Raw genomic sequence first — 27028 nt, forward strand, 5'->3', positions numbered from 1 at the left:
GTTTTGCGTGTTTTAATCTATAACGGTAGAATGTTTACAAAAATCACTTTTGTAAATGATTTTCGTTAAATGAAGCTATCAAACGGAATAAACTATAGGGGATAAAAAAGGATTTTTGAAAAATTATAAGATTTTATGTTACAATCGATAAAAACGATTTTTTGTTACGATCGAGAGAGAAACTCAAAAATAAATAAACGATTATTTTATAACAAACAAACGCCTGCACGAATTCTCGCCTTAAATTTGCATATTTAGGAAGCAATGGATCGAAAAGCCGTAATGTAGAGCCTTCGTGTGTACATTGTTGTCTGAATATGAATACGAATTTTTAATTGGAATATTTTCTTTAAAAGTGGGGTAAAAATATTGATTTGTATAATCATTGTCATTTTTATTATAATTTATTCTCAACTCGCATCTTTACTCTTAACATTATTATTATTATTTATAAGAGACCTTTTAACCACCCGGGTCGTTCGGGTACATTGATTTTGATTAAAATTAAGCGAATTTTAATTGATAAGAACGATATTCATTGTGTTTGTTCTTGCGTAAAAGTTATTTCCCAAAACTCATCCGGGATCGAATCAATTGAAACATTTCTTTTTTTCTTTTTAGGTGTTTTTGTTGTTTTCAAATCTTGATTTAATGTTTTGCTGTCATCCAGAGAGCTATTGGCAGCTCGACTACGCCGTTTCTTACGTTTATTTACATCCTGTTTCTTTTGACCGTTTTCTGGCCCAGTCTGAGTTTTATTGTCGTCTATTTTTACAAAAGACGGCTCAGCTTCAGATACTGCCTTTTTCAAATAACCGCGTAGAGTGTTCATGTTGTACATACACCTGAAAATAAAATTAAGCTCTTGAAAAAGTTTGTTTACGAAAAAAAAATTGAATTGAACAACGCTTTAACCCTTTCCTTCCCACGAGGTTTTTCACGTTTTAAAAATAGAAATATTGGTTTACAGTTAAAGTTCTAGAACAAAAGATGCATAATTTAAGCCTACTTTAATGATCCATTTGATAAATTTGGGTTTTGAGGTTGATCATATGTGTTCCATTGGGAAGATAACAACACATAGGGTGCAAATGAAAAACAGGAAATAATTGCAAAAAAACATGGAATTTCATCACTTCATTGGTCACAAACTAAAACGATCCTATTTGATGAAAAACTTCTTTGGTATACGCATCCCTCGAAAGTCTATTTATTGAAATATCTGAAATTTTCATTTTTTCCTTGAACAATTGGCCACCATGACACTTTGCGCAAGGGAAACAAAACATGCCGTTTTTCGAGAAAATCTCGAACTTTTACAAATATTTTAAGACATGTGGTCATTTAAGCAGATGAATTAACTATCCTGAAGCGAATTTTTTTGTTGACGAAATGATTTTCTTGAGTATTGATAAGAAGCTTCCCAAGAAGAAAAGTACGTTTTGTTCCCAGTGTATCACCAGTGATCCACTTTACTTACTCAAAAATTTATATGTTTTAGTTGAAATCTAAGTAAACCATCATTTGATTCTGCTTGCATAAGCAACCTTCTGCACGTCAGTATTTTTATTTCAAGGAAATTATAAAAACTTGTCAAGTTATTGAGCAACAAATGACGACTTGATTTAAATTCGAAAAAAATCCGACTTTTTTGCAGCTTTTGATCTGCCAAGCAAAACCTAGCGAACCGATTTTCTTCAAATTTTGTGCAATGTTTCTTTACTCATATTCGGTGAGAAAATGGTGTTGATCCAAAGCGCCCAGTTCAAATGCGAGCTGTGCAAAGTTGTGGATCACCTGTGCTACCATGGGAAGGAAAGGGTTAAGCAAGGATGCCGTAAAATATTTGTTAAAGAAAAACGGAGAACATTGCAACATACTTTATGAACAGAGCTGCGAATGGTTAGTGTCAGCCAACCAATATCAGTCGACTTTGATACTTGCATATCTATGTCATGTGATAATGATTTTTGTTCAGCGACATAAGCTAACAATGTCATGACCAATTTGAACGAATATCAGTTTTCTTGCTATAAATTTAGCTTCTTACGGTCATGGATTACATTTCGACAGGCTCCTGCAATGATATAGAATCCGTGTGTGCATCTCTCACATTTAAGCTTTTTTTTTCTCAAATTGGAGCTTTTCATCTCCTATGCTCTCAAGGCAAAAAAAGCTAAGATCTAAGGGAAAAAACTTAAGAAACGATATTCACAAACACTTCACATTCACAAATATATGTTGGTCACATGATTCATAGACAAATCCTATATCATTGCAGCAGAGTCATTTTTACAACTGTTGCTCCACAAATAACGTAAAATCCATCCTAACACAACCAGAAATCAAAATAGAAAGATAACAGTGTGTTATGCGAGTGGAGAAAAACAATGTCATGAAAAATTTACATTTCTGCCTGACTTTTTTCGATGACATTGACTACTAGACGTTGTTTAGGATCAAATGAAATCGACTGAAAATTACCAGTCTTGTTTATTGATGATAATATCAATTTTTTTAAATTGAACTCAAAATTTGTTAAAACAGCTTGGTTTCCCGTGTTATTGAAAATTGCAGAAATCTTCTTTATTAAGGATTCTTTAAAATTACAGCCAAAAACTCGGAAGTGCCGAAGGGTATAGCTGAGATGACCAAGTGGAAAGTCTAAAATGATCGGCACTATTTTTTTGGGAAGAATGACAGCTTGCTATTAAATTCCTTGAAATAAAAAAAATGGTACTTTATATTTAACCATTTTTTTCGATCTTCTACTATTCGTATTTAAAAGTAGGTAGACGACCTAATAAAAAAACCCAAACAGGTTTGGTGTCGTAGAGATTCGAGTAACATCGTCGGATCAAAAGAAAACAAGTTATTTTTTTTTCATTAAATAAGTCAGCTTTTTAGGTAAAAGTGATGTTAAAAGTATGATTTTTCTTTTAGAATAAAACTTTTTAAACCTCAAAGGAATCACCCAATCCTAAATTAGTGTTAGAAGGTGTTCTGGCAATTATGAAAAACGAAAAAAAACCTAAGAGGCCAGGTGTCTCGAAGTCAGTCACACTGAGATCCTAGCGCCTCAATGATTTGAACATAGTTCATAAGAAACGACTGGGAAATCTTAATCAGAAATCGAATCTGGACCTCTAACCCTTATATGTTAACTAAATAACTCAACTAAAATCGAAAGAATTGAATCGGATTGTTGCATAATAAAAAGTTAATTTACGTACCTTATACGCAGCAACAATCGTTAAGGCACCAACAATCGACTTTTCACGCACTGACACTTTTCTTTTTGAATCTATTTCACCGTTTTTTACAGGAATAGAATGTAGACAACTTTCAGCGCCAATTCGAAATGAAATAAATGGAGGCTGCCAGCCTGAAGCCAGTCAACACAACGCCAACACGCTCGAAATTCTTTAACCAATTATCGTTAAAAAGTAACCATTTTCACACCCTTCCGCGTTAAGGGATTTTTTGACTGCTTCCATAGAAATCATTTTTTGACTTCTTTTGAGAAGTGGAAATATGGTTACTTTTTAACCGCAAGAAATTATTGCGGAGAAGTTGAAAAAACGGTTTATTTTAAACCATATCGCAGAATGGAAGGAAAACAGGTAATTTTTTTTCTTTAAAATACTAGAATTGGGATGTTTTCAACTGGAAAAAGAAAAAAGATGCGGGTTTAAAAGCAGCTTATTTATTTTTCTTCAAACTGCCGGCTCAACATTACCAGGTCCTCGCGAACCTTTTACTGGTGTTGCCTCCACAAAGATCAGGCATATTTACAGCCTTGGATGGCAATCATTAATAACTTAAGTCTGGTAGCAAGTACGTGTTCGGGATTCATTGACAAAAATGCCTGTATGTTACGAGCTACCTCCTGCAGGACCTTATGAATGTGTTCATTCATAATGTGGTCGAAGAAGGTCAGATTAACGATGGCGTCAGAGAGAAACCTGTTGAAGAAAAAGGTTTAAAATGTTTAAAACATCAACTGGAACGCAAGCAAAATTCCAAACCTGTGCTTAAGGTCGTTAATATTGGACATGTCGGCTGCAATCTGCTGAATCAGTGACAGCAGTATCCGTTGTTCTAGAGCACATGGATTGAACACCTGTTTGTAATTGGCGTGCTTTATTGTGAATCACACTATAGTTTCAAATCGTTGGACTGAAGAGCTATAACGAATGCATCGTTTATGCGCCCTGTGGCTAGCAGTTGCCGGATGTGTTCGGGATGACCCAAAAAAGCGGGCGCTGGAGTTTGTGCTTGCGACCGCACCGCTGACAATACTGAGTCCTCTAGAGAAGAGGCTTGGGCCTCCAAACCCTTATCGATTTCCGCCCTTACGTTTTCCCAAATCATTTTAAGCTAATTGCCTTGGAAATCATTCGAATCATTGCTTAGATCTTTACGCTAGGCTGCAACATTGGCGGGTTGGAATAGATCATTGACAGTTAAGTTCTGCCCAGTTTATTGAACGGTTTTTTTTAGCGCGGCTTCAAACTCTTCGTTCAGTTTTCTGCATGATAAATACGTTTCCGTTTTATCGAGGTCTGCAAGATGAAAATATAACAGTAAGAATCATGTATTTCAAAAGGATGACTTTGAACATTACATTCTTTTAACCCTGCTGAAAATTCTTTATTGAGCTGCCAAAACAGTTCTTGTGAGCATCACTCATAATTCGGTAAAATGATGTTTCGTAACGCTTCATGAAATGATGTTTCCATTGCTTTTCGAACACTCTTATAGACGGAATTACCGATAGCATCAATAGTTACCTGAAAATAAAAATAAAACAAATGACTCAATGTTCATACAATTTGCAATATTTTCACACCAGAAACAGAAATTCAAGACCAACGCGGTGATTTCGATTTAAAAAAAAAAAAGAAAACAATAATACTCACCTGATTACGCATAGTTTTTGTACACCCTCTTGGAGGGCACAATCGAATTTTTGCTGCAACTGCTCCCGATTCGGTTGACAATCTGGAGCGTCAATCTCGGTTCTAGTGAATTCATGATAGTAAAGTTTAAGCTGCTGAAATGTTTGCTGTACATAGTTCCGATTTTCTCACTATGAATATCGGACAAAGTGCGCTTCTCCGAACTGGTCTGCTCGATAATGTTGGATTCGATCTCCCGTAGAGTATCATTGAGTAACTTCGAATTATCTGTACGTATTTTTTGTAGATCGGACACTTGCGAACGCAGTTCAGTTATTTGTCGAGGAATTCTGCTACGTCTAACAGCCGATCCATTTTTTGAGTTAGTTCGTCCATCTGTTTGTTCGATTGTACAACAGCAATGCTGGGAAGCATGGAAGGCTGTGGAAGATCTTTCAACGGAGGAAGCGGCACTCCGGGAACCTTCGGCCATTCAATGGTTCTACTGCTAGGAGATTCATTGTCATCGTCGTCTATGTTTTTGAAATTTTACCGTGTTTCTTCGTCGTCGATGATTTCGTTTTCCAGATCATTCAACTCGTCATCATCACCAGCAATCTCATCGGTATCTTCCAAAAGGATATTGTCGGAATCATAGTGCTCATTAAGACAGTCGTTTTCTTTGAGCGATAAAAATTCCTGAACTTCATGCGATGGACTGGAGCCACCGCTAGCTAACATTTCTGCAGAAGGCATAGGCGGAACAGATGGCGTCACTAAGAAGGGAATTAACATTTCAAGTTTAGTAAACGGTAATGTTAAATAACTCAATATGCTTACCCAATAAAGTTATTTGTTGTAGTTCGACTAACTTGCGAACTTTAGCTTGTTCCTGTTCCTCTTTCATTATGCTGTTGACGATGTTGACGACAATCCCAGCTTGGATAACATGTGCATTATCCCTTCTGAGCGATATACTTGCCCCGGTGCCGGAACCCAGAATCAGCCGACCATGATTGATCAGAGTTCTGTTTTCCGATTCACGGACAGCGACTTACAGGCAGTTTTGTTCACTTCCCGCTTGATGTGGACCATTTGCTGTGCCATTCCCATGATGCTGATTTCTTCCGACCGGAGCTTTTCGGAGTGGCTTATTTCCCATTTTTGACTGATTTTCACCGACGGATATAGCCAAAATTTACCAAAAAATTGGCAAAATAATTTTGACAGGCTGAAAAAAAGTCCAATAGTTAAATAAATGAAATATTGAAAACCGAATACAAGAAAAATTACCAATCCAAGTTTTTTGCTTCTAGTACTGAATGAACCGGGAGTTTCCTGAGACAGCGATATCGACCGCAATTCCAGCAGAGACGCCGACCGACCAGCCCCAGCTTCATCCGAATCGCAGGAACAGATTTACTATACTACTATGAAACATTTTATTCGTGCGAAAAAAATACAAATTTTAATAAACGCGTTCGGTTTGCTCCACGGTTAAATCCAAAATGGCGAAGAAATGTTTCAACCATTTTGTGGTTAATACACGAGAACTGCCAAAATGGTTAAAATTTCGCAAAGAAATAATCTTTAAAAAAACAATATTGATAGTTTTTGAGAAAAAACCAGAAAATTGGTATAACCATATATGGTTAAATAAAAATGAGCGTGTACCTATATGCTGTTATGTATTACAGTGTGATCAAGAAAACCAAAATTCGGAAGGATAATTTATTCAAAATAAATCAGAAAATATATTTTATAGCAGCGACCGTTCTACCAAGTAGTTAAAGTTTGTATTTTGAAAATGATATTTAAATATTTCACAAATGTGGAAGACAAAATATAATTATGAGTGTAAATCTTAGTTTGTAAATATGTACATTAAGAATCGAAAATTTGAAATTGCATTCATAATTGTGAATTCAAGATTTTAATTCTAAATCAACGTTGTTTTTTATGGTTCGCAACACAAACTCCATACAAATAAGCACACAACTACATCCACGAGATATGAATTTCAATTATTAGCATATTTTATCATTAAACGCGGAAATTATTTTGTTGAATTGTGAGTGGGGATCTGAGCTATTTCTGTCTTATAGCTTGTACAGTGGTGTATAGTTCAAAATGTACCCAAGAACTATAATTTTTTTAAGAGATGCCTATTACTTCAAATCATATAAATTTTAGATATATAATGCAATCCGTTGTTTTCGAATCTTGGTTTAATGTTTTGCTGTCATCCAGAGAGCTATAGGCAGCTCAACTACGACGTTTCTTACGTTTGTTTACATCCTGTTTCTTTTGATCGTTTTCCAGCCCAATCTGAGTTTTATTGTCGTCGATTTTTTCAAAAGACGGCTTGGCTTCAGATACTGACTTTTTCAAATAACCACGTAAAGTGTTCATGTTGTACATAAACCTGAAAATAATATTAAGCTCTTGAAAAAGTTTGTTTACGGTAAAAGGAATTGAATTGAACAACGCTTTAAACAAGGATGCCGTAAAATATTTGTTAAAGAAAAACGGAGAACATTGCAACATACTTTATGAACAGAGCTGCGAATGGTTAGTGTCAGCCAACCAATATCAGTCGACTTTGATACTGCTTTGCATATCTATGTCATGTGATAATGATTTTTGTTCAGCGACATAAGCTAACAATGTCATGACCAATTTGAACGAATATCAGTTTTCTTGCTATAAATTTAGCTTCTTACGGTCATGGATTACATTTCGACAGGCTCCTGCAATGATATAGAATCCGTGTGTGCATCTCTCACATTTAAGCTATTTTTTCTCAAATTGGAGCTTTTCATCTCCTATGCTTTCAAGGCAAAAAAAGCTAAGATCTAAGGGAAAAAACTTAAGAAACGATATTCACAAACACTTCACATTCACAAATATATGTTGGTCACATGATTCATAGACAAATCCTATATCATTGCAGCAGAGTCATTTTTACAACTGTTGCTCCACAAATAACGTAAAATCCATCCTAACACAACCAGAAAACAAAATAGAAAGATAACAGTGTGTTATGCGAGTGGAGAACAACAATGTCATGAAAAGTTTACATTCCCGCCTGACTACTTTCGATGACATTGACTACTAGACGTTATTGAGGATCAAATGAAATTGACTAAAAGTTACCAGTCTTGTTAATGATGATAATATCAATTATTTAAATTGAACACAAAATTCGTTAAAACAGCTTGGTTTCCCGCGTTTTTGAAAATTGCAAAAAATCTTCTTTATTAAGGATTCTTAAAAATAGCTGTTCAAAGAATTCGATCATATTTCATTGATATATTGTTGATTGCTTTTTAAGTCATAATCATAATCAAAAATTACAGCCAAGATCTCGACAGTGCCGTAGGGTAAAGCTGGGATGAACAAGAGGAGAATCCAAAATTATTGGCACTATTTTTTTTTTTTTTGGGGAAGAATGACAGCTTGCTATTAATTCCTTGAAATAAAAAAAAAAAAGTTGGTGCTTTATAATTAACAATTTTTTTCGATCGTATATAAAAAGTACATACACGACCTAATAAAAAAAAACCCAAAAAGGTATGGTGCCGGAGAGATGCGAGTAACATAATCAGCCACTCTGATCCTAGTGCCTCAATGATTTGAACATAGTTCATAAGAAACAACTAGAAAATCTTAATAGGAAATTGAATCTGGACCTCAAATCCTTATATATTAACTAAATAACTGAACTAAATTCGAAAGAATTGAATCGGATTGTTGCATAATAAAAAGTTAATTTACGTACCTTATACGCAGCAACAATCGTTAAGGCACCAACAATCGACTTTCCACGCACTGACACTTTTCTTTTTGAATCTATTTCACCGGAATAGAATGTAGACAACTTTCAGCGTCAACTCGAAATGAAATAAATGGAAGCTGCCAGCCTGGAAAAGGTATGTTTAGAATTGCTGTCAGTCAACCTGCCAGTCAGTCAACACAACGCCTACCTGTATGCTGTTATGTATTACACTGTGATCAAGAAAACCAAAATTCGGAAGGATAGTTAATCCAAAATAAATCAGATAATATATTTTATAACAGCGAGCGTTCTACCAAGGAGTTAAAATTTGTTTTTTGAAAATGATATTGAAATATTTCAAAATGTAGATGACAAAATATAATTATGAGTGTAAATCTTAGTTTGTAAATATGTACATTATGAATCGTAAATTTGAAGTTGCGTTCATAATTATGTATTTAAGATTTTAATTCTAAATCAGAATATTGAATTTCAATCTGAAATCTGTACTGAATGATGATTTTTGAATTTGGACTGTGCATTACTACACCTAATTCTATAAACGATGTAAATATCAGCAATGTTAATGAAAATTAAGCTGTAATTTTCACTAAAGAGCATTCAATTTCAGCGAAATTTTTAGTATATAATAGTATCATAATATTTTAACGTTGTTTTTTATGGTTCGCAACACAAACTCCATACAAAGAAGCACACAATTAGATCCACGAAATGTAAAATCCAATTATTAGCATATTTTATCATTAAACGCGGAAACTATTTTGTTGAATTGTGAGGCGTCATCTGAGCTATTTCTGTCTTATAGCTTGTACAGTGGTGTTTAGTTCAAAATGTGCACAAGAACTATAATTTTGATTAGGAGATGCCTATTACTTCATATCATATGAATTTTAGATATATGATGCAATCCGGAAAAATATTCACATCGGTTGCGGTGGCCCAAGTAGGGATCCAACTATATTATTTTTTTTTTTTTTTCGAGAAAATCTATTACATTTGATGAGTTCTTTTCCACGTCAATAGAGGTTCGTTAAAAAATTAGGATTGAGAAGCCATCACCTCAAGAAACCATAAGCACTAACGAATTGTCAAAATGCTATCCAATAACAATCTTATCTGCCCTCTCTTAGCACTGTGAGTCAAATCTGGCGAAACTAACTGCTATATTGGCGCTTATGGTTACTTGGGACAGTCAATATAAAATAATTTTTACATTGTTGAGGGCTAAGCAGAAAAAGCGGGGAATAATTAGGTTAGCTCCTCCGTCATAAAAATCATTTTTCATAAAATTAATGTTTCATGGGAAACCTCCTTCTCACTGAATCTTATGCTTTGATTTAAATAAGTTGAATTAAAAATCGTCCTTTTTTATGGATCAGCAAAATATCCTATGTATTTGTTCTTGATAGAAGGTAAAAACTTACTTTGGCTTTGAAATAGTTCCATATTATGAGATCATAACGAAGGCAACCTTCTTTGGACCCCTGTTACTCTTGATGAGCCTAAATTTGAGATTTGGCATTATACACACACAACGCTTCTACCGAATGCCCTAGAGCTTGCGCCCAACTGTGAAAATTCTACCATCAGACGGAATTCGAACACCATCTTAACGCCGCCTTCAGTACTGTTATCTAACAAAGCCTCGAATATCAAATTTTTCGGGATAATATATAATCTAGGACCATTATTTTGTTACAATTTTCCATACACCCTAATGACATTTTCTTAACCCGAATTACAATTGAGGCGCTTGGGATCAGAGGGGTGCAAGTGCTTAGATGATTGTTTCGAGAAAACGCGCTTCAAAGTTGTGAAGGTGCTCGATTTTTCATGTATTTTCGAATTCGAGCAGTTTTAATTCAACCAAAAAAATTTCCAAAAAAATATAAAAAATCTCAATTATGCACCAAACACACATTTAAACATGAAGAATCGTTAGTCATGCCTACTTAGCTCGAATTTGATTATTCTGACACTTTCACCCCTCTGATTCTGAGGGCCTCAATTGTTAAAGGGTCATTAACAAATATTAATTATAGTAACCCTAATTAAATTGTCGCAAATGTGTACGGGGAGGAAACTGCACTTATTTAAAATATGGCCACAACACAAACAATCTTAATTTTGGCTTTCGTATTCAGTGGATCAATTTAGAAGAACTTACGATTTGGTCATCATCGGACACAGGCAACACGTAGCGATTCAAGACAGCTGACACCCTCGCCGACTTTCAGTGAGATTGAACAGCTTGTCGATGACGTGTTCGATGACAGGCTTATCCACAACACATAGTACGAACGATGTAGATTATGATGTACGAAAACTTGAGTACCGAAGTATCCGTTGCTACTCAGGACGACGAATGGTTTAGCAGATAAGCAACTTAAGCATCATACCTTCCTCGAATCCAGTCTTCGACCTTGCTATATTTTCCGATGGAATCAAAGGTTGGACTCCGTCTAATAGGTGTCGTAGCCATCGTTTTATCGCAGCAGATTTTCAGCAACATTGCCACCTGAAATGAGTGAGGTATTCCATTAATTAAGGACTGTTAGGCGTCGATGTCCCTATTATACGTACTTGTCATATACTGAATATTGAATCTAGGAACGGGGATGGTGATAATTTGTTCAACCTGCGGACAGCGACGGAAGCCGATTCCTGCCGGACAGCTGTGATATCTCTCCTTCCGGAACTATCTCTAGCTGACTGTGGTAAGACGAGGGTAATTTGGCTGCGTATTCCATTGTTGCTATTGGGAAGAAAAGTATTTAAAAAAATTGAATGGCTCGTTAAAATTTTGTACCTACCGGATGTATCTTTTTTTTTGCTTTTGTGGTTGCTGCTGCTGAGTGTATTGCAGAGAAGTGACACTGATGAATTTTCAACTTCTGCTGAAACAGCAGCTGTTGCTACTGAACTAGGTTTCCAGCTCAGCCGAGATGGCACCTGTCGATTGATTCGAGTGGTGTGATTCTCCATTCGTCGAATGGTCCTCTGGATGTTTAATACGGAAGGCAGGAAACACAGGAATTCCCACGGTGGAAATATTCGTGCTTCTGCTGTTTCACTTTGAGTCCCGCTTTGAATGATTTCTTCAATCCGGAGACGAACAGCACTTGCTGTCGCGGAAGAAAGAACGGCGACAAATAAAATTTTTAGCACTGAATGATTTTATTCCACGAAAGGATCGAATGTTTATTTGTGTGCGTGAGCGCACGCTTTAAAAAAAATAAAAATATGGGTGTGTGCGTTCACTTTGATTTTACGTGAAATTAATGAGTTATAGGGAAGTAAAGTATTTTCTACAGAACACACAAATTAATTTCTAAATTCTTTTGCGTGTAGGAAACAAATTGGCTCCGATGAACCTATGCTTATCTTTTTCACCCGATCTTTCCTTAATGGAGCTTTGCCTTTTCTGAATGTACGTGGCATTTCTTTCCCTGCACGTTGCCGCGTAATGTCCAGGATTTCCACAAGTACGACACTCCTCATTAGTTGCCGGACAAGTTCCAGATTTGTGGAACAAACGGTTACACCTATTGCAGCGAAAACGTTTTCCTTCTCCGGAAAAATGGTTCTCGCTTTCTTGTCGATACCTTTCCGGGTAATTCCAGCCCGCATCATTATATCGGCGTTTTGGCAGGTGTTTATTTCCACTGAACCGATTCCGTTCTCGCGACACCACGAATGCTCTGCTGGATTCAGCTACTCGTGACGGTTTCGGAATGTATGCCTCTTCTCGAGTCGCAGACTGTACAATAAAAGTCGTCTCATAGCCAAAAATTCTCGCCGCCTTTGCCACCTCACGGTTACGCATTCCTTTAAGTAGTTGCATTCGAATGAATCGATCCTGATCCGTTTGACTATAACGACAGAGACGCACTTTTTCCAAAAGACGTGCATGGAAGGCAATAGTTGGTTCATCAATGCCTTGTTGGAGATTGGAAAACATTTCATGTTCCGCCGTTACGTCGACCATTGATTGCAGATATTTTTCGATGTTTTTGACAAATAGGTTGTAGCAGTTTGGTTCGGTCAGACTTGGGCGAAGTCTCGCAGCCCTGGTAATTCCTTGGAGTTTCTCTCCCATCGAAAGGAACAATGTCTGAGCGCGCTTGACAGGGTCCGTCACATTTGCCAAGGAAGTAGCGATCTCAAACCGATCGATAAACCTGTTCCATTGTTCCCACATAGCGTTTGCCGGAACATCGTTTGGGAAAGGTTTTATATTTTCCCATCGAATACTGCCAGAGTTTGCTGATGAACCTGGATTGACCTTCGCATTGTTCCAGCTTAGATCTTCATCAGAAAGCGCAGAACTTCTGACCGACTCGTCATCTTCACGAGAGCGATAAGTGTTCATCTCTTTAACTAATTTATCTATAGTATTCTGCAGTTTTTCTATCTTCTGGATGTATTCCTGGTTTTCACTTTTTTTATATTCACGTTTCTCGTTTATTGGAATTTCACGTTCTTCAAACTCCATGTCATCTGACGACCACTCGCCATACATTTCGCCGTATTCTTCGGGATCGCTGTTGGATTTAGGGGCCCGAACATATTTTCCGGCAGACGACATTTTCAAATGGTTTATTTTTTCAACGATTTTTTTTTCAAAATCTGTAAAAAGACAATGCATATTAACCATATTAAAACAATTGCAAAACGATTTGATAAGGCGTAGATAAAACTTTAAGCTAACTGTTATAGAAATTGTAAAATACATTGCATGAACCGTTAATTCCGAATTGATCGTATTTTTAATATGTTGTTAGGTTATGTATCTAACTGTTAAAAACTGTTAAAACTATCATATAGTAAAACTGTTCTGCAATCAGTTGCGATAACGTTCAAATACCACTCATGAATAACGTATTTTTGGAATTGTATTGTTTTTGTTAAAGTTATTCTTAAAATTTGCTTCCAGCTGAACATTTACAGTATAAGTAGTAAAACGATTTTATAAGACGTTCTTCCAACGTTATGTGTACCGAATTCTGAATAGTAATGGAACATAGCACACACACTTACAAACAAACATGTGCATTTTCAGTTTATTCACTTGTACGATGATATTATGGGCTCCTTTACCAGGAGGTCTAATTTCAACACATGGCCTGGATATTGGCGTAGCTGCTGGTCACTACTGGAATTTTTTTAGCGGTGTCGTGATCCGCTCAAAAATTTGCAGTAAATTTCCTAGCGGTCTCCCGATCCGCTCTACAGTTTTCTACAAAATTTCCTAGCGGTCTCCCGATCCGCTCAACAATTTTCAGCAAATTGCCTAGCGGTCTCCCGATCCGCTCTAAAGTTTTCCACAAATTTCCTAGCGGTCTCCCGATCCGCTCAACAATTTTCAGCAAATTTCCTAGCGGTCTCCCGATCCGCTCAACTATTTTCAGTAAATTTCCTAGCGGTCTCCCGATCCGCTCTACAGTTTACCACAAAATTTTTTAGCGGTCTCCCGATCCGCTCAACTATTTTCAGTAAATTTCCTAGCGGTCTCCCGATCCGCTCTTCAGTTTTCCACAAAATTTCCTAGCGGTCTCCCGATCCGCTCAACAATTTTCAGCAAATTTCCTAATGGTCTCCCGATCCGCTCAACTATTTTCAGTAAATTTCCTAGCGGTCTCCCGATCCGCTCTACAGTTTTCCACAAAATTTTCTAGCGGTCTCCCGATCCGCTCAACAATTTTCAGCAAATTGCCTAGCGGTCTCCCGATCCGCTCTAAAGTTTTCCACAAATTTCCTAGCGGTCTCCCGATCCGCTCAACAATTTTCAGCAAATTTCCTAACGGTCTCCAGATCCGCTCAACTATTTTCAGTAAATTTCCTAGCGGTCTCCCGATCCGCTCTACAGTTTACCACAAAATTTTTTAGCGGTCTCCCGATCCGCTCAACTATTTTCAGTAAATTTCCTAGCGGTCTCCCGATCCGCTCTTCAGTTTTCCACAAAATTTCCTAGCGGTCTCCCGATCCGCTCAACAATTTTCAGCAAATTTCCTAATGGTCTCCCGATCCGCTCAACTATTTTCAGTAAATTTCCTAGCGGTCTCCCGATCCACTCTACAGTTTTCCACAAAATTTTCTAGCGGTCTCCCGATCCGCTCAACAATTTTCAGCAAATTTCCTAGTGGTCTCCCGATCCGCTCAACTATTTTCAGTAAATTTCCTAGCGGTCTCCCGATCCACTCTACAGTTTTCCACAAAATTTTCTAGCGGTCTCCCGATCCGCTCAACTATTTTCAGCAAATTTCCTAGTGGTCTCCCGATCCGCTCAACTATTTTCAGTAAATTTCCTAGCGGTCTCCCGATCCGCTCTACATTTTTCCACAAAGTTTCCTAGCGGTCTCCCGATCCGCTCTACAGTTTTCCACAAAATTTCCTAGTGGTCTCCTGATCCGCTCAAAAATTTACAGTAAATTTCCTAGCGTGTAAGGTAAAGCAATTGATCATTTTATTTCGCTTTGAGCAGTGATATCTTGTCAGCTTTATTCGGATTGACATTCGATCGAAACAATTGCGAGGTTTAACGTACGGTTAAATGTATGGTATGTATCGTATGGTATGAAATTTGAATAATAAAGTAATGATAATAATGATGATGATAATGTTCCCACCTCATTCCCCTACAACTATTTGAGCGTAGCGAGTAATATTTTCAAAAAGATTAAAAAGAACTTATTTTCAACAAGTCACATACCTTTACTGCTACAATTGTACTGAGAAACCTTTCAGATTTGGAACATTTAATGTAAAAACCGCGCAGTGCTCAAATATATGTAGACTTCTCTTTATTTTAGTTAAAAGACGGCAAAAAGCCACTGGAAATTCAACAACTATAAACATTATCATTATCATCATCATTATCATCGTCATCATTATCATTCTAGCGAATCGCAGCATAACTGTCTGTTTCTCGACACTACGTTCGATACACAAATACCAAAGTTTAACTGAGATCTGTAGTGACTTTTCTTATCAATGTTGACGCCTTACCAAAAATTTTATTTAAAATTAAACTGACTGTGCTTATACTCCAGGCATTTAATTTAACCTTGAAAGCTCTCAATGATATGGCACAGTGTAATAACAATATCACAATATCGCACGCAACACAACTTTTATGAACTGCACTCAATTTTAATCCACCAAATAATATGCTGCTTTGAATGGCATGTTTTAAATCGAAACCATTTGAACAAGTAAAAAATTAAGAAAACAGTTCCGTTTCTCTTACATCAATTACACTTATATTCGGAAACTCATATTTAGAATTAAGTTCTATTGGAAGAAGTACATTATAATGGGATGATCCGTAAATCAAAACAATCGGAGTGAATGATGCTACTGCTGGTCTAATTTCCAAACAATTAATTGGGGTTCCTTTGATAACGACAAAAATACTTCGCTGTAAAATAATACTCAATGCATATAAAGTGTCCGCATTACCCCAGGCACTGTCTTCACATGAAATACAAAGAAGTTTAAAAAATGATCCTGATTCAAGTAAATTTTCTCTGCCTTCAAAATAGGACTTATTTTGTAAAACGCTTCTGAATGCCAACGTTCGAAGAACATTTGACAAATTAGTATTCCCAATCAAAGAATATGAAATCGAATGAAACTGACAATTTCCATCTCTCGGAATTTCAATTTCAACAAATTCATCATGACAATACTGTTCATTCGCCCTCCTGTCGATATCTCGAAAATTATCAAAAATCTGAATTGGGCAAACTTTCAAATGCGTACAAGCAAGATCAAGTGATTCAGAATAATTTTCTAGCAATGACAAAATGCGGTATTCTGTATCTACATTAAAATCAATTGAAGTAACCAAAATATCTGATAACGCTTCATTCAAATTTCTAAAAAGTTCAGCGTTGGACCATTCTTCGTTTTCAAGTATCTGTGTTCTTGAATTTTCAATCAAAATATTAGCATCATTAAAAAGTTCTTCTGGAGGGTCATTGAAAAGTTCATTGTGGATGTTGTCATTGACAAAATTTGATAAAGAATTATCATAATACTCGCTTTCTAGAAATTCAGCAGAATCCAATTCCAATACTGTTTCACGAATTATTGCAAAGACTGGTTTGTGGTCAGAAAAATAAGACTCATATACACCAGTTGAAATATTTCTTATGTTCGAAAACACAATATCTAATCTTGAACCAAGATCTGTTGTAGGCTCGTTACAAACTAACTTATCAAAAAGATTCATTCTATTCAGGTATTTAACAAATTTTTTTGTTTCGTCACATGTACTGTTGAGATTGAAATTGAAATCTCCTATCAATATGGTTGGGTCATTATTACCGTTGTGAATTGAATTGAATACAGATATAAATTCATTATAATTAATTTTAGGTGATTTATAGCCTGTAAGAAGCGAAAGATGTCTATATTTTAGAATCACTAAGTCGGTGTGGCCAACATATTTATTGAGGTTATTGGCTTTAAAAACCGTCTTATGACTTTCTACTGAAATTATTAAACCAATTTTCGCATAGCATATTATACCTTTTGCAATGCCACTCTTAACAAACAATGGAAGTGTTTGTCTATCTGATCGGTAAACAATATTAAAATTGGGTATATTTACTTCATCGTTTGTCAGGATACCCGTTTCAGAAAATACAATTATGTCACATCTCGAATACCATGCATCTGCGTTGATATACTTCAAATTTTCTCTTAAAGATCTAGAATTCTGATAAGCAATTACCAATCCTGTGTGAGTTGTTAAATTATTAAAAGATAAAGTTAATTGTCTATACGTCTTCAATCTTTCCGTTTCTTTCAAACAAGCTCTGATAGTAGGATTGTCGGCCATATTTCCCGGAAAATTTCCTAATATATAAAGGCCAGATAGTTTCGAAACACGACTCAAGGCAACATAAATCAACTGACGTGTCGAGTTCCCTTTCTTGCGTAAATCAACGCATACTTTTGAATATGTTTGTCCCTGACTTTTATGAATTGTAAGCGCTTCACAGGGAACTAATGGGAATTGATTTCGAGTAATTTGATAGTCACGTTGAAAATGATTAGTCAAACTATATCTTTGTCTTTCAATAGGCGTCCAGTTTTTGTTAAGATTCAAATTTTCTGTAAATTCATGAAATTTAAGTCGAGCTTTTCTGCCAACTTTCTTACTGTCAAAATTAAGATACACTATGATAGGTTTACTTGACTGTGGATTACAAAAAACAAATTCCAAAACTCCAGTTGCACCGTTTACGATACCATCCGATACATCTAGATTTGCAGTTACCATGTACTTGATACCTTTTTTGAATTGTATAGAATATGGATACCCTCCACAATCTCTGGTAGTTTTAGCCTTCCAAATATCAAGTTTCTTTAAAATTTGTTCTTCTTTCAAATTGCCTGTCAATTTATCTTCAGCCAAACTTAAAATTTCTGTTTCATTAGACTCTGCTATTTTTATGGCATTATATCTGTCAACATCCAAATTCGTATAGTACAACCTTATAGCGTCACTAGGTACTTCATTTTCAGCGACTTCTCTACTTTTAAAAATGTTGATGTCTGCAGCATTCATAGTTCCCTGGGCAAAATTGTTTAACGCATTAACAAAGTCTAAGTCGTCTTTCTGCCTCATGACCTCAGTTAATTCATAAAATTCAAAATCCGCCCATAAAGGGGAAAGATCCAACGTCACCAAACAATCTCTGGGAGGGTTAAAAATGAATCTATCTTTGACCGGCGGAAGTTGTCGGAAATCTCCTACGGTTATTACAGATAAACCACCAAAACTTTCATCAACTCCTGTAATTTGGCGCAATCTTGTATCTATACGACTGAAAATGGTACTTCCAACCATTGATATTTCATCTATAACGATCAATTTACAATGTAACAACTGTTGACGTAAATTATTTGCGACGTCCATAGGTAAATCTGGAATGTTTCTAGTTTCAGTCAAAGGTAAGGCAAAGGCTGAGTGCAAAGTATTCCCTCCAATTAAAAAGGCAGCTTTGCCAGAAAACGCGCTCAATAACACTTTGACAGAATCTGATGATTGCCAAACTGAGGTTTCAACACAGTACTCCAGAAAATATGTAATCAATTGATATATTGTTGATATAACTAAACTTTTTCCCACACCTGCTGAGCCGGAAATGAAAATTTTAAAAGGTAACTTTTTCAGTTTAAAACATTTGTAAATATGAATTACAATTTCTCTTTGTCTGTTATTCAGCTTTCTTAGATTTTCAAGAAGATCACGTTTGTTTACTTTCGGAGGAGCAGAATACACAAATGGAGTAAAAGTTTTCGGTCTATCAATACCTCCTTGTACAAGAATATCAATTTCATGATCTTTAGACAACTGATTTTGTTCAAATTCGGAAATTTCTTCGTTTTCTAATTCTGCTCTATTATCATTTGCGGCTTCTATTGCTTTGTCTATTACATCATCTGACAGTATTTGAAATTTAGAACGATTTCTAGTAATAACACCTAGGTTATTATTATACACTTCCAACCAGTTCACTGTTTCAATTTCATTGATTTCATTTCTCCAAGGATAGAATAGAAGTAGTTGCTCTCGATAATAATTGTCGGGATCTTGTTCGATTTTGTATCGATTATATCTCAGAATTCGAGCTATTTTTCTTCTCTTATGGTTAGGATTTTCTCTATCTACTTCTGTTTCTTCAATGTCCTCTTCTTCATCAGAAATCTCTGACCTGTTTTTATCAGAACGTCTTTTTCCTTTAGTTTTAAAATAAAATGCAGCGTACTCAGCTAAACAAATGTTCTGTAAATCTACCCGTTCCGCATAATATGTTATGATATCTTTACCAGCGATATCAGTACTATCTTTGCACATTGATCTTAATTGTTTTTCTGATTTAAGAAAAACTACTCTATCTTCAGATTTACAGGTGCTGATATATATATGAGTTCGACTGAAATGGGACAAAGGAATACTTAAACAGTGATAAATAGCTTCGCTGACACTCATTAGATTCGAATTGATAAATTTGTTAGCAATTGTTCTTAACTTTTCAAGATAAGTAGTATTTCTTTTATCTAATTCATTTTGCAGTTCTTTCAATTGCTTCGAGAGTCCCGATTCAGACTTAGCTATGTAATCAACAATGTATGCTGCAACGCCGTATTCATCTAGAATAAGCTGCAAATCTGTATTTGACTCCATTAAATTCAATATTATTGGATTATAAGAATTGATATCAACTTCACAACTCCTGCGTTTGTAAAATATTGTAACTTTACTTATAGAAGCTCTTAAAGCGGTGATGTAATCATCTTTTGTCAAATCTAAGCTATCTAAAATTTCTTCAAAACTAAGATTTGATCTTTCTTTACTTGAATATAGAACTTCCATCGTTTCTTTTATTCTCTGTAGATTTTTCTTAACCGCTGCAGAAACTTCGTTCTTGGGCAATGGTATAAGAATTTTAGTTTCTGCTAGAACAAACTTTGGAAAATTAAATCTACAAGTGTTTTTATTACTTCGTCCTTTTGAACATGTATCAGTATGCTTGTGACGCAAATATTTACAAAGTGGATTATCAGCATCATACTGACATGTGATAAATGTGTCTGCAAACTTTTCAAAAGCTTTTATACTATCTTCATTATTTAAATCTAGACAAGGTGCATCTTCAATAAACAGTAACATATGGTCATGGGGAGATCCCCTCATTTGAAATTCGCGCCTTCGATAAAAATCTGATATTTTATACGGTTGGAATGGGCCTGAGCTTTGTTTCATTAGTTTCATTAGCTCAGTAATTTTAAAATCATAGTACAATGCTGAGTATACAGGATTTTCTTTGATAAGATCGTGTTTTTGTTGTTCCGGAAGGTTAAGAGCTTGCAATAACGAAATTTGTTTCCCTGTAGTCTTTAATACCAAACCTTGTATCAATTCAGGCCATTTATTTTCAACTGCAGACACGGTTAAGAAAAACATTGGTTTTCCGCACTGCCGCAACATTGCAAAAAGATTCTTTTTCTTGGCGCTCCAAAAACTTGGAGAACACCTGATGTGCTTTAAAAAATTCAACCCATCATTATGCTGCCTAAGCTCTGCAATAAACTGGGGATTTAGTGCTTCCTCAACTGTAACACCTTTAGCATTAGATTTCTTTTTTAATGTAAGTGTAGTTGAACTAAGAACTTCTGATTCCAATTTGATTTTGGCCAAATATAAAATTCTGAATGCAGAAATTTTTACTGTGTGACAACGTACTTCCCATTTAATTAAATCAGATCTTGTAATATTTTTGTTAAGTATTTGCCTTTTTTTTCCAGCGAAAATTTTTGGAAAACAAAAACATTCAACATCTGGTTGAATGTGAACCGAAACAGGCCAGTGATTTTGTCCTGGGGCCATAACAATAGTGGCATGTTGTGCAGTTTGTTGATTGAAGTCGAAAAGTAAACATTCATCGTCATCATCCACCAAGTGTTCATAAAATTCATCGTCAATCTCTAAATCGTCTAATTGTAAATTCGAATTCACCTCTTGTTCAAAGCCAGAAAAGGGTTGATTATTCCTAATATTACCTTCGTCACTTGAAGCAACTTGATTTTCACCGTCAACTAAATTTATGACATTGTTCTGATTGATTTCTTCCGTGAGAGTTCTCATTCCATAAGAAGAAACTTGTATATCATGTCTTTTGTATAATTCAGTATTTTTCAAGTAATCAAGAGCTTCTGATACATATGACACACGGACCAATCCACTTATATATGTGGAAGAGTGACCCATATGTCGTTTGAATTCCACCGGTATAGGTATAACATCAAGATTATTTAGTTGTCTTGGCAAAGACGAAACCATTAGGGGCACACTACTAGGCACATGAATTGCACTCCCTTTCATTCCAAGCTGTGGATTACAAGCACGTTTTGACATGAGAACAACCTTTTGGAAAGCAACATAAGGAGAAACTATTCTTTCTTCAATATCATTAAGTCTTGTAATGCATTCGGGAACCGGCGGTAATTTTAAGCCCCAACTTGAAGCAAGCTTGGGAATTTTACCTTCTTTTACATATTTAATGCAAGTTTTACACAGAAAATTACAAGAATTTTGAAAATAATAATTCAAGGTTTGTGAATCGCAAGTATTCTGAACGTTTTCGTTTTTCAGAATTTTATCAATTATCTGTTTAGAAATTTTTTGAACACTCTTAAAGAAAAATGAACCCTCGCAGCTTGCGCATACATAACTGGGCATCTGCTTTCTATTCTCAATGAATTCCCTTATTGATTTCGATTGAATATCATTCGAACGAATTAGAAGGTTGTAGTATTTGTCTCGATGAGCTATGAATTCATTCATTCTTTGCTCCCGTCGTGATAATCTGTTGCGTGCATTTTCATTAACATGATACGTTTCATTGCTTCTCTGTAAACGTATATTCAACAAATTTGAAGGATTCGGCACAGCTTGGACGTTTACGTGTCTTAAACGTTTTTCTGCTAATTTGCATAAAATATTATTCTTCTCTCTTGCATAGTATTCCATGTTTTCATTTCTTATCTTACGCATACGAAATCTGTTTATTTTTTTTTCATTTTCGTAATAGCTCATATCTGCTCTTATTTCTCGAATCCTTTTAGCATTTTTTTCTCGAATGATTGAAGAAATTTCAATATCTCTTCTTTTCCTCTGATATCGAAACTGTATTTTTTGTTGTTCTTGCTCTTCATATGAGTTATCTTCGTTTACAATAGGATAAGCATAATCATCAATTGCTTCTGCATGATTCAAAATTTCTCTTTGTCGATTTTCTTCACTGTAACAATTTTGATTTGTTTGTATTTCTTCCAAAATTGTTGCGTTTGGTTGATTAGAAAAACTGACATCTGATTTTCTTTTTTGCTCATTTATAACGGAAGCAAGTTTTTTAATGTACTTTTGCTTATTGTGTAAACGAAGTTTTTTTGCTTTGTATTCCGATGAATATTTTTTGGTGCGAGACATGTTTAAAAACTGAAATAAAAAATTTGAAAAAGTTTCAAGTTTAATATTTAGATTCGTTTAATTCTAACCAATGTTTATAAAAAAGAAATCATTAATTTAAATAAAATTAATTGAATATTATAAAATAAGGCAATCGTGATAAATTTAGTTAATCACCGAACGCTTTGAATTCTATCATTTTCAGAAAAAAGTTTTGATCTTTATTGATTATTTCGGAACGAAATTTGAATAAATTAGTTATAAATTTAGTAACCATAAAATAACCATATTTCTCATCAAAATAACTTCAAATGTGTTTGAAATCAAATAAACACCATTGCAGTATCCGAACAAAGTCATCTTATAAATGAGTGGGTGGAAACTTAAAATTAAAGGAAAGCTATTATAACTTAATAAAAATACAAAAACAAAAAATATATTTACGACCCTTAGAGCCAAAGGGGTATAGATGCATAAAAGAATAATTCGAGAAAACACGCTTTTAAGTTGTCGTTTTTTGGTCATTTTCCATATATTATTCAAAAATAGGTATTTTTGTTTCAAACGTAGAAGTGTTTAAGTAAATAGACTTAAAATTACCCGATAAAATTACCAAATTCATATTGAAATGTAAAAAATTGTAAAGTATTGCTAACTCAAAATCGACCATATTTGCAATTATACCCCTTTGGCTCTGATGTCTTTTTTCAATCCAAATATTGAATATCAATCGATAATGTCAATATAATTTGTTCCGATAACACGATTTTAAAATAGAAACCAATCGAGGCGCCAGGATCAGATGAACATCATTTTCATTGGAATAATTAAATTTGACAGGTTTCCAAATTTAAGCCAAATACCATTTAAAGTACACAAAGGTAAGTAGGACGGTTTTTCATATAGTACAACTTAAATCTTTTAAGAAAATCAACAGTGGATCTATTTAGACAAAACTACGATCAATTTGATGCAGAATATGTTGTATACTAATACAGAAGATATAAGTATGATCGAGATAAGTTATCTCATTTTTCCTAGAATTTGTCGTCCCTCTGCTAGGTCCAGTGTTGACACAACTCGCGAAAGTTATCACTAGAACTAATGAACCGCTGGTTTCTTCACTTACTCTGCTTTATAAGGTAAGTAGGGATGGTAGATTTTCTCTATCTTCTGAATGATAGGATTGTTTCAATGTAAAGTTTGTCGCCAAGAACCCGCTAGATTAAAAATGCAATTGAAAATGATGCACATCATCTCGACATATCAGTTATAATTAAAAGTAAACCAAAAATCGCTGAAAACACCCGTTATTGTCGTAATCGTATCCGTTTCACAGTTATTAGATAGATTAAAAATGAATTAAACATTCTAAATTAAAAATTTGAAAAATAGTGCCCCGTGATGTTCAAACATTCATCGTCCCCAAATACCCCGGTGTACCTTTTAAGATGCAGGAAGACGATTGTGATTGATTGAGGCTAAATAAAATTGAACGAGATTTCGAAATCTGTAGAAATAACAGCTTATTTCCAAAAATTCAAAAATTTGATTATTTTATCATGTTTTCGAATATTCAAAACACATAAAAATCTCCAATAAAAATACCATGGATTTGACTAGACTATTTGTTGTAAATGTAAAACGTTAAAAATATTCATACCTTTTCGAGATATTTGGAATAAAAGCAATGCTCTCGTGAGCTTTCATTACGTCGAATAACACAAAATTTGAAAAGCTGAGAATTTCACTTAATATTCTGTATTATTGCATCGTCGACCCACATGGTTGAAATAGCTACTGATAAAGGCTTCAATATTCTGTATTATTGCATCGTCGACCCACATGATTGAAATAGCTACTGTTCAAGTTTCAAAATGAGAGTTCGGCTGCCCCAGAACCAACAAAACAGCCTGACGCTGTAACTCCTACCACCAGCCACCCGAATTCTAATTCCCAGACTAAGGAAAGGGGTAGCAGTGACAAAAAGTGAACACAGGGGCAAACATGTATCATTCGCCCCGAAGTATTAAGTGATTTTCATGTGTACTCACAATAAGGCAACATGTTGCATAAGTGATCGCTGTACAGTGTCAGTTTACTGCCCGCAACATTGCCGAACATGTGATATCTGTCCGAAACATTATAAATCCGGACTGCAAAAAGCTTGACTTCCGAGCCGTACAAAATAGCCTCTATATTCCCGCAAGCAAAAGCTTCTCTGATCAATATAAGGTACACCGGGGCAAGTGCAAACGTTCAAATTTTCTGTGTTACAAAAAAAAGTAAAAAATATTTCTTCTTCTAGAAAATGTTGTTTAGACCCAAACAAACAATCTGACATAGATAAACTAAACTTTCTTTAAATTTTTCACTAAAAACACGGCATTGTTTGATCACACACGAATTCAAGTACGTACTAGACATGAACAGTGTGTTTTTGTTTTGCATATTTTGGCTACAAAAAAGGGCATTCAAATCCGATTTTTCGTTAAAATGTGAGTGTTTGAGAACGATATTCAAGTGAAAGCAGAACATTTATGATAAATTTTTAGTAAACCCCGAAAGTTGTGAACGTAATATTCGCTCTTGTTAAACCACACTGCGGGGCAAGTGCAAACGACACTACCAGGGTAAGTGCAAACGCACCTTTAAGCCATGTAACATCAGCCATTTCAGAAAATTCATCACCAAAATAGTTCAGCATTATATTAAAATGGTCAGAAGGGGTATCCAAAGTGTTGTATCTGAAGCGAATGTTCATAGTTCCGCAATGCCTTAGTAAATGAAGGTCTTTTGCTTAAAACAACAGTCACCAAAAATGGAGTTCCAAAAAGTTATCAATATTGCAAGAAAACAGCAAATATATAAATAAAAGTTGATAAAACATACCGGAACATGTATTCAATTCATTTTAGGACCGATATACTGACTCATCTGTGAATTAGTTTGGAAAAAGTATTGCGTTTGCACTTGCCCCCAATCCTAAATAAGTCTTAGAAGGTGTTATGGCAATTATGAAAAACGAAAAAAAAACCTAAGAGGCCGGGTGTTTCGAAGTCAGCAACTCTGATCCTAGCGCCTCAATGATTTGAACGTAGTTCATTAAAAACAAGTTAATCAGAAGTTTAATCAGAAATCGAATCTGGACCTCAAACCCTTATATTTTAACTAAATAACTCAACTAAAATCAAAAAAAATAAATCGGATTGTTGCATAATAAAAAGTTAATGTACGTACCTTATACGCACCAACAATAGTTAAGGCACCAACAATAGTTAAGGCACCAACAATAGTTAAGGCACCAACAATCGACTTTCCACGCACTGGTACTTTTCTTTTTGTATCTATTTCACCGTTATTTACAAGAATAAAATGTAGACAACTTTCAGCGCCAATTCGAAGTGAAATAAATGGAGGCTGCCAGCCTGAAAAAGGGATGTATAGAATTGCTGTCAGTCAACCTGCCAGTCAGTCAACACAACGCCTACCTATATGCTGTTAAGTATTACACTGTGATCAAGAAAACCAAAATTCGGAAAGATAGTTAATCCAAAATTAATCTGATAATACATTTTATAATAGCGAGCGTTCTACCAAGGAGTTAAAATTTGTATTTTTAAAAATTATGTTGAAATATTTTACAAATGTGGATGACAAAATATAATTATGAGTGTAAATCTTAGTTTATTAATACGTACAATATGAATCGTAAATTTCAAATTGCATTCATTATTGTGAATTCAAGATTTTAATTCTAAATTTGAATCTTGATTTTCAATCTGAATTCTGAACTGAATGATGGTTTTTGAATTTGGACTGTGCACTACTACATCTAATTCTATAAACGATGTAAATATCAGCAACGTTAATGAAAATTAAGCTATAATTTTCACTAAAGAGCATACAATTTCAGCGAAATTTTAATATATGGTCATAACACAAAAAATCTTAATTTTGGCTTTCGTATTCAGTGAATCAATTTGGAAGAACTTACGATTTGGTCATCATCGGACACAGGCAACACGTAGCGATTCAAGACAGCTGACACCCTTGCACCCTTGTACGTTTTCCTCCTTTGTGTTGTTGAACGAATATGTCACAAAATTTGAATTCACTTATCCGGAACAATTACCAGAAGACTGTAAGAACGCACGTCATAATTGAATGTCCACCGTTGTCAGCGTAAAATTACGTCCATTATTGTGCGGCTTAGAATGTAATTTCCTGTGGGAATCATCCGGATGTTACACAATAATGAATGTTACAATCAAACGTACATTCGAGCGGAGTATCTTAGCACCATTATGCACACTGGTTTGGCCCGGGAGGTTGTTCGCA

General features: G+C 35.1%; 1 protein-coding gene across 14 annotated transcripts in view; it reads right to left on the reverse strand.

Moving 5' to 3' along the window:
- Positions 1-244: 244 nt before the first annotated feature.
- The window catches only part of LOC129759985 (uncharacterized), a 29555-nt gene continuing 2771 nt past the window's right edge, over positions 245-27028 (reverse strand). Inside the window, exons 2-15 of one of the 14 annotated variants that reach the window (XR_008740271.1) lie at positions 26685-26914; positions 25928-26115; positions 11514-13329; positions 11284-11455; positions 10868-11218; positions 8683-8824; positions 7187-7326; positions 6195-6328; positions 5742-6132; positions 4923-5677; positions 4628-4793; positions 4029-4565; positions 3234-3965; positions 278-845 (exon numbers count right to left, since the gene is read on the reverse strand). Coding sequence is in view for 1 of the 14 variants with exons in the window: in XM_055757566.1 (XP_055613541.1) it covers positions 12032-13288 (1257 nt within the window). In the remaining 13 variants the exon portion in view is untranslated. The other 13 variants (XR_008740270.1, XR_008740264.1, XR_008740273.1 and 10 more) reach the window with 13 other exon arrangements.

The sequence above is a fragment of the Uranotaenia lowii genome, unplaced genomic scaffold (genome assembly GCF_029784155.1).
Source record: "Uranotaenia lowii strain MFRU-FL unplaced genomic scaffold, ASM2978415v1 HiC_scaffold_356, whole genome shotgun sequence".
Classification (NCBI taxonomy): domain Eukaryota; kingdom Metazoa; phylum Arthropoda; class Insecta; order Diptera; family Culicidae; genus Uranotaenia; species Uranotaenia lowii.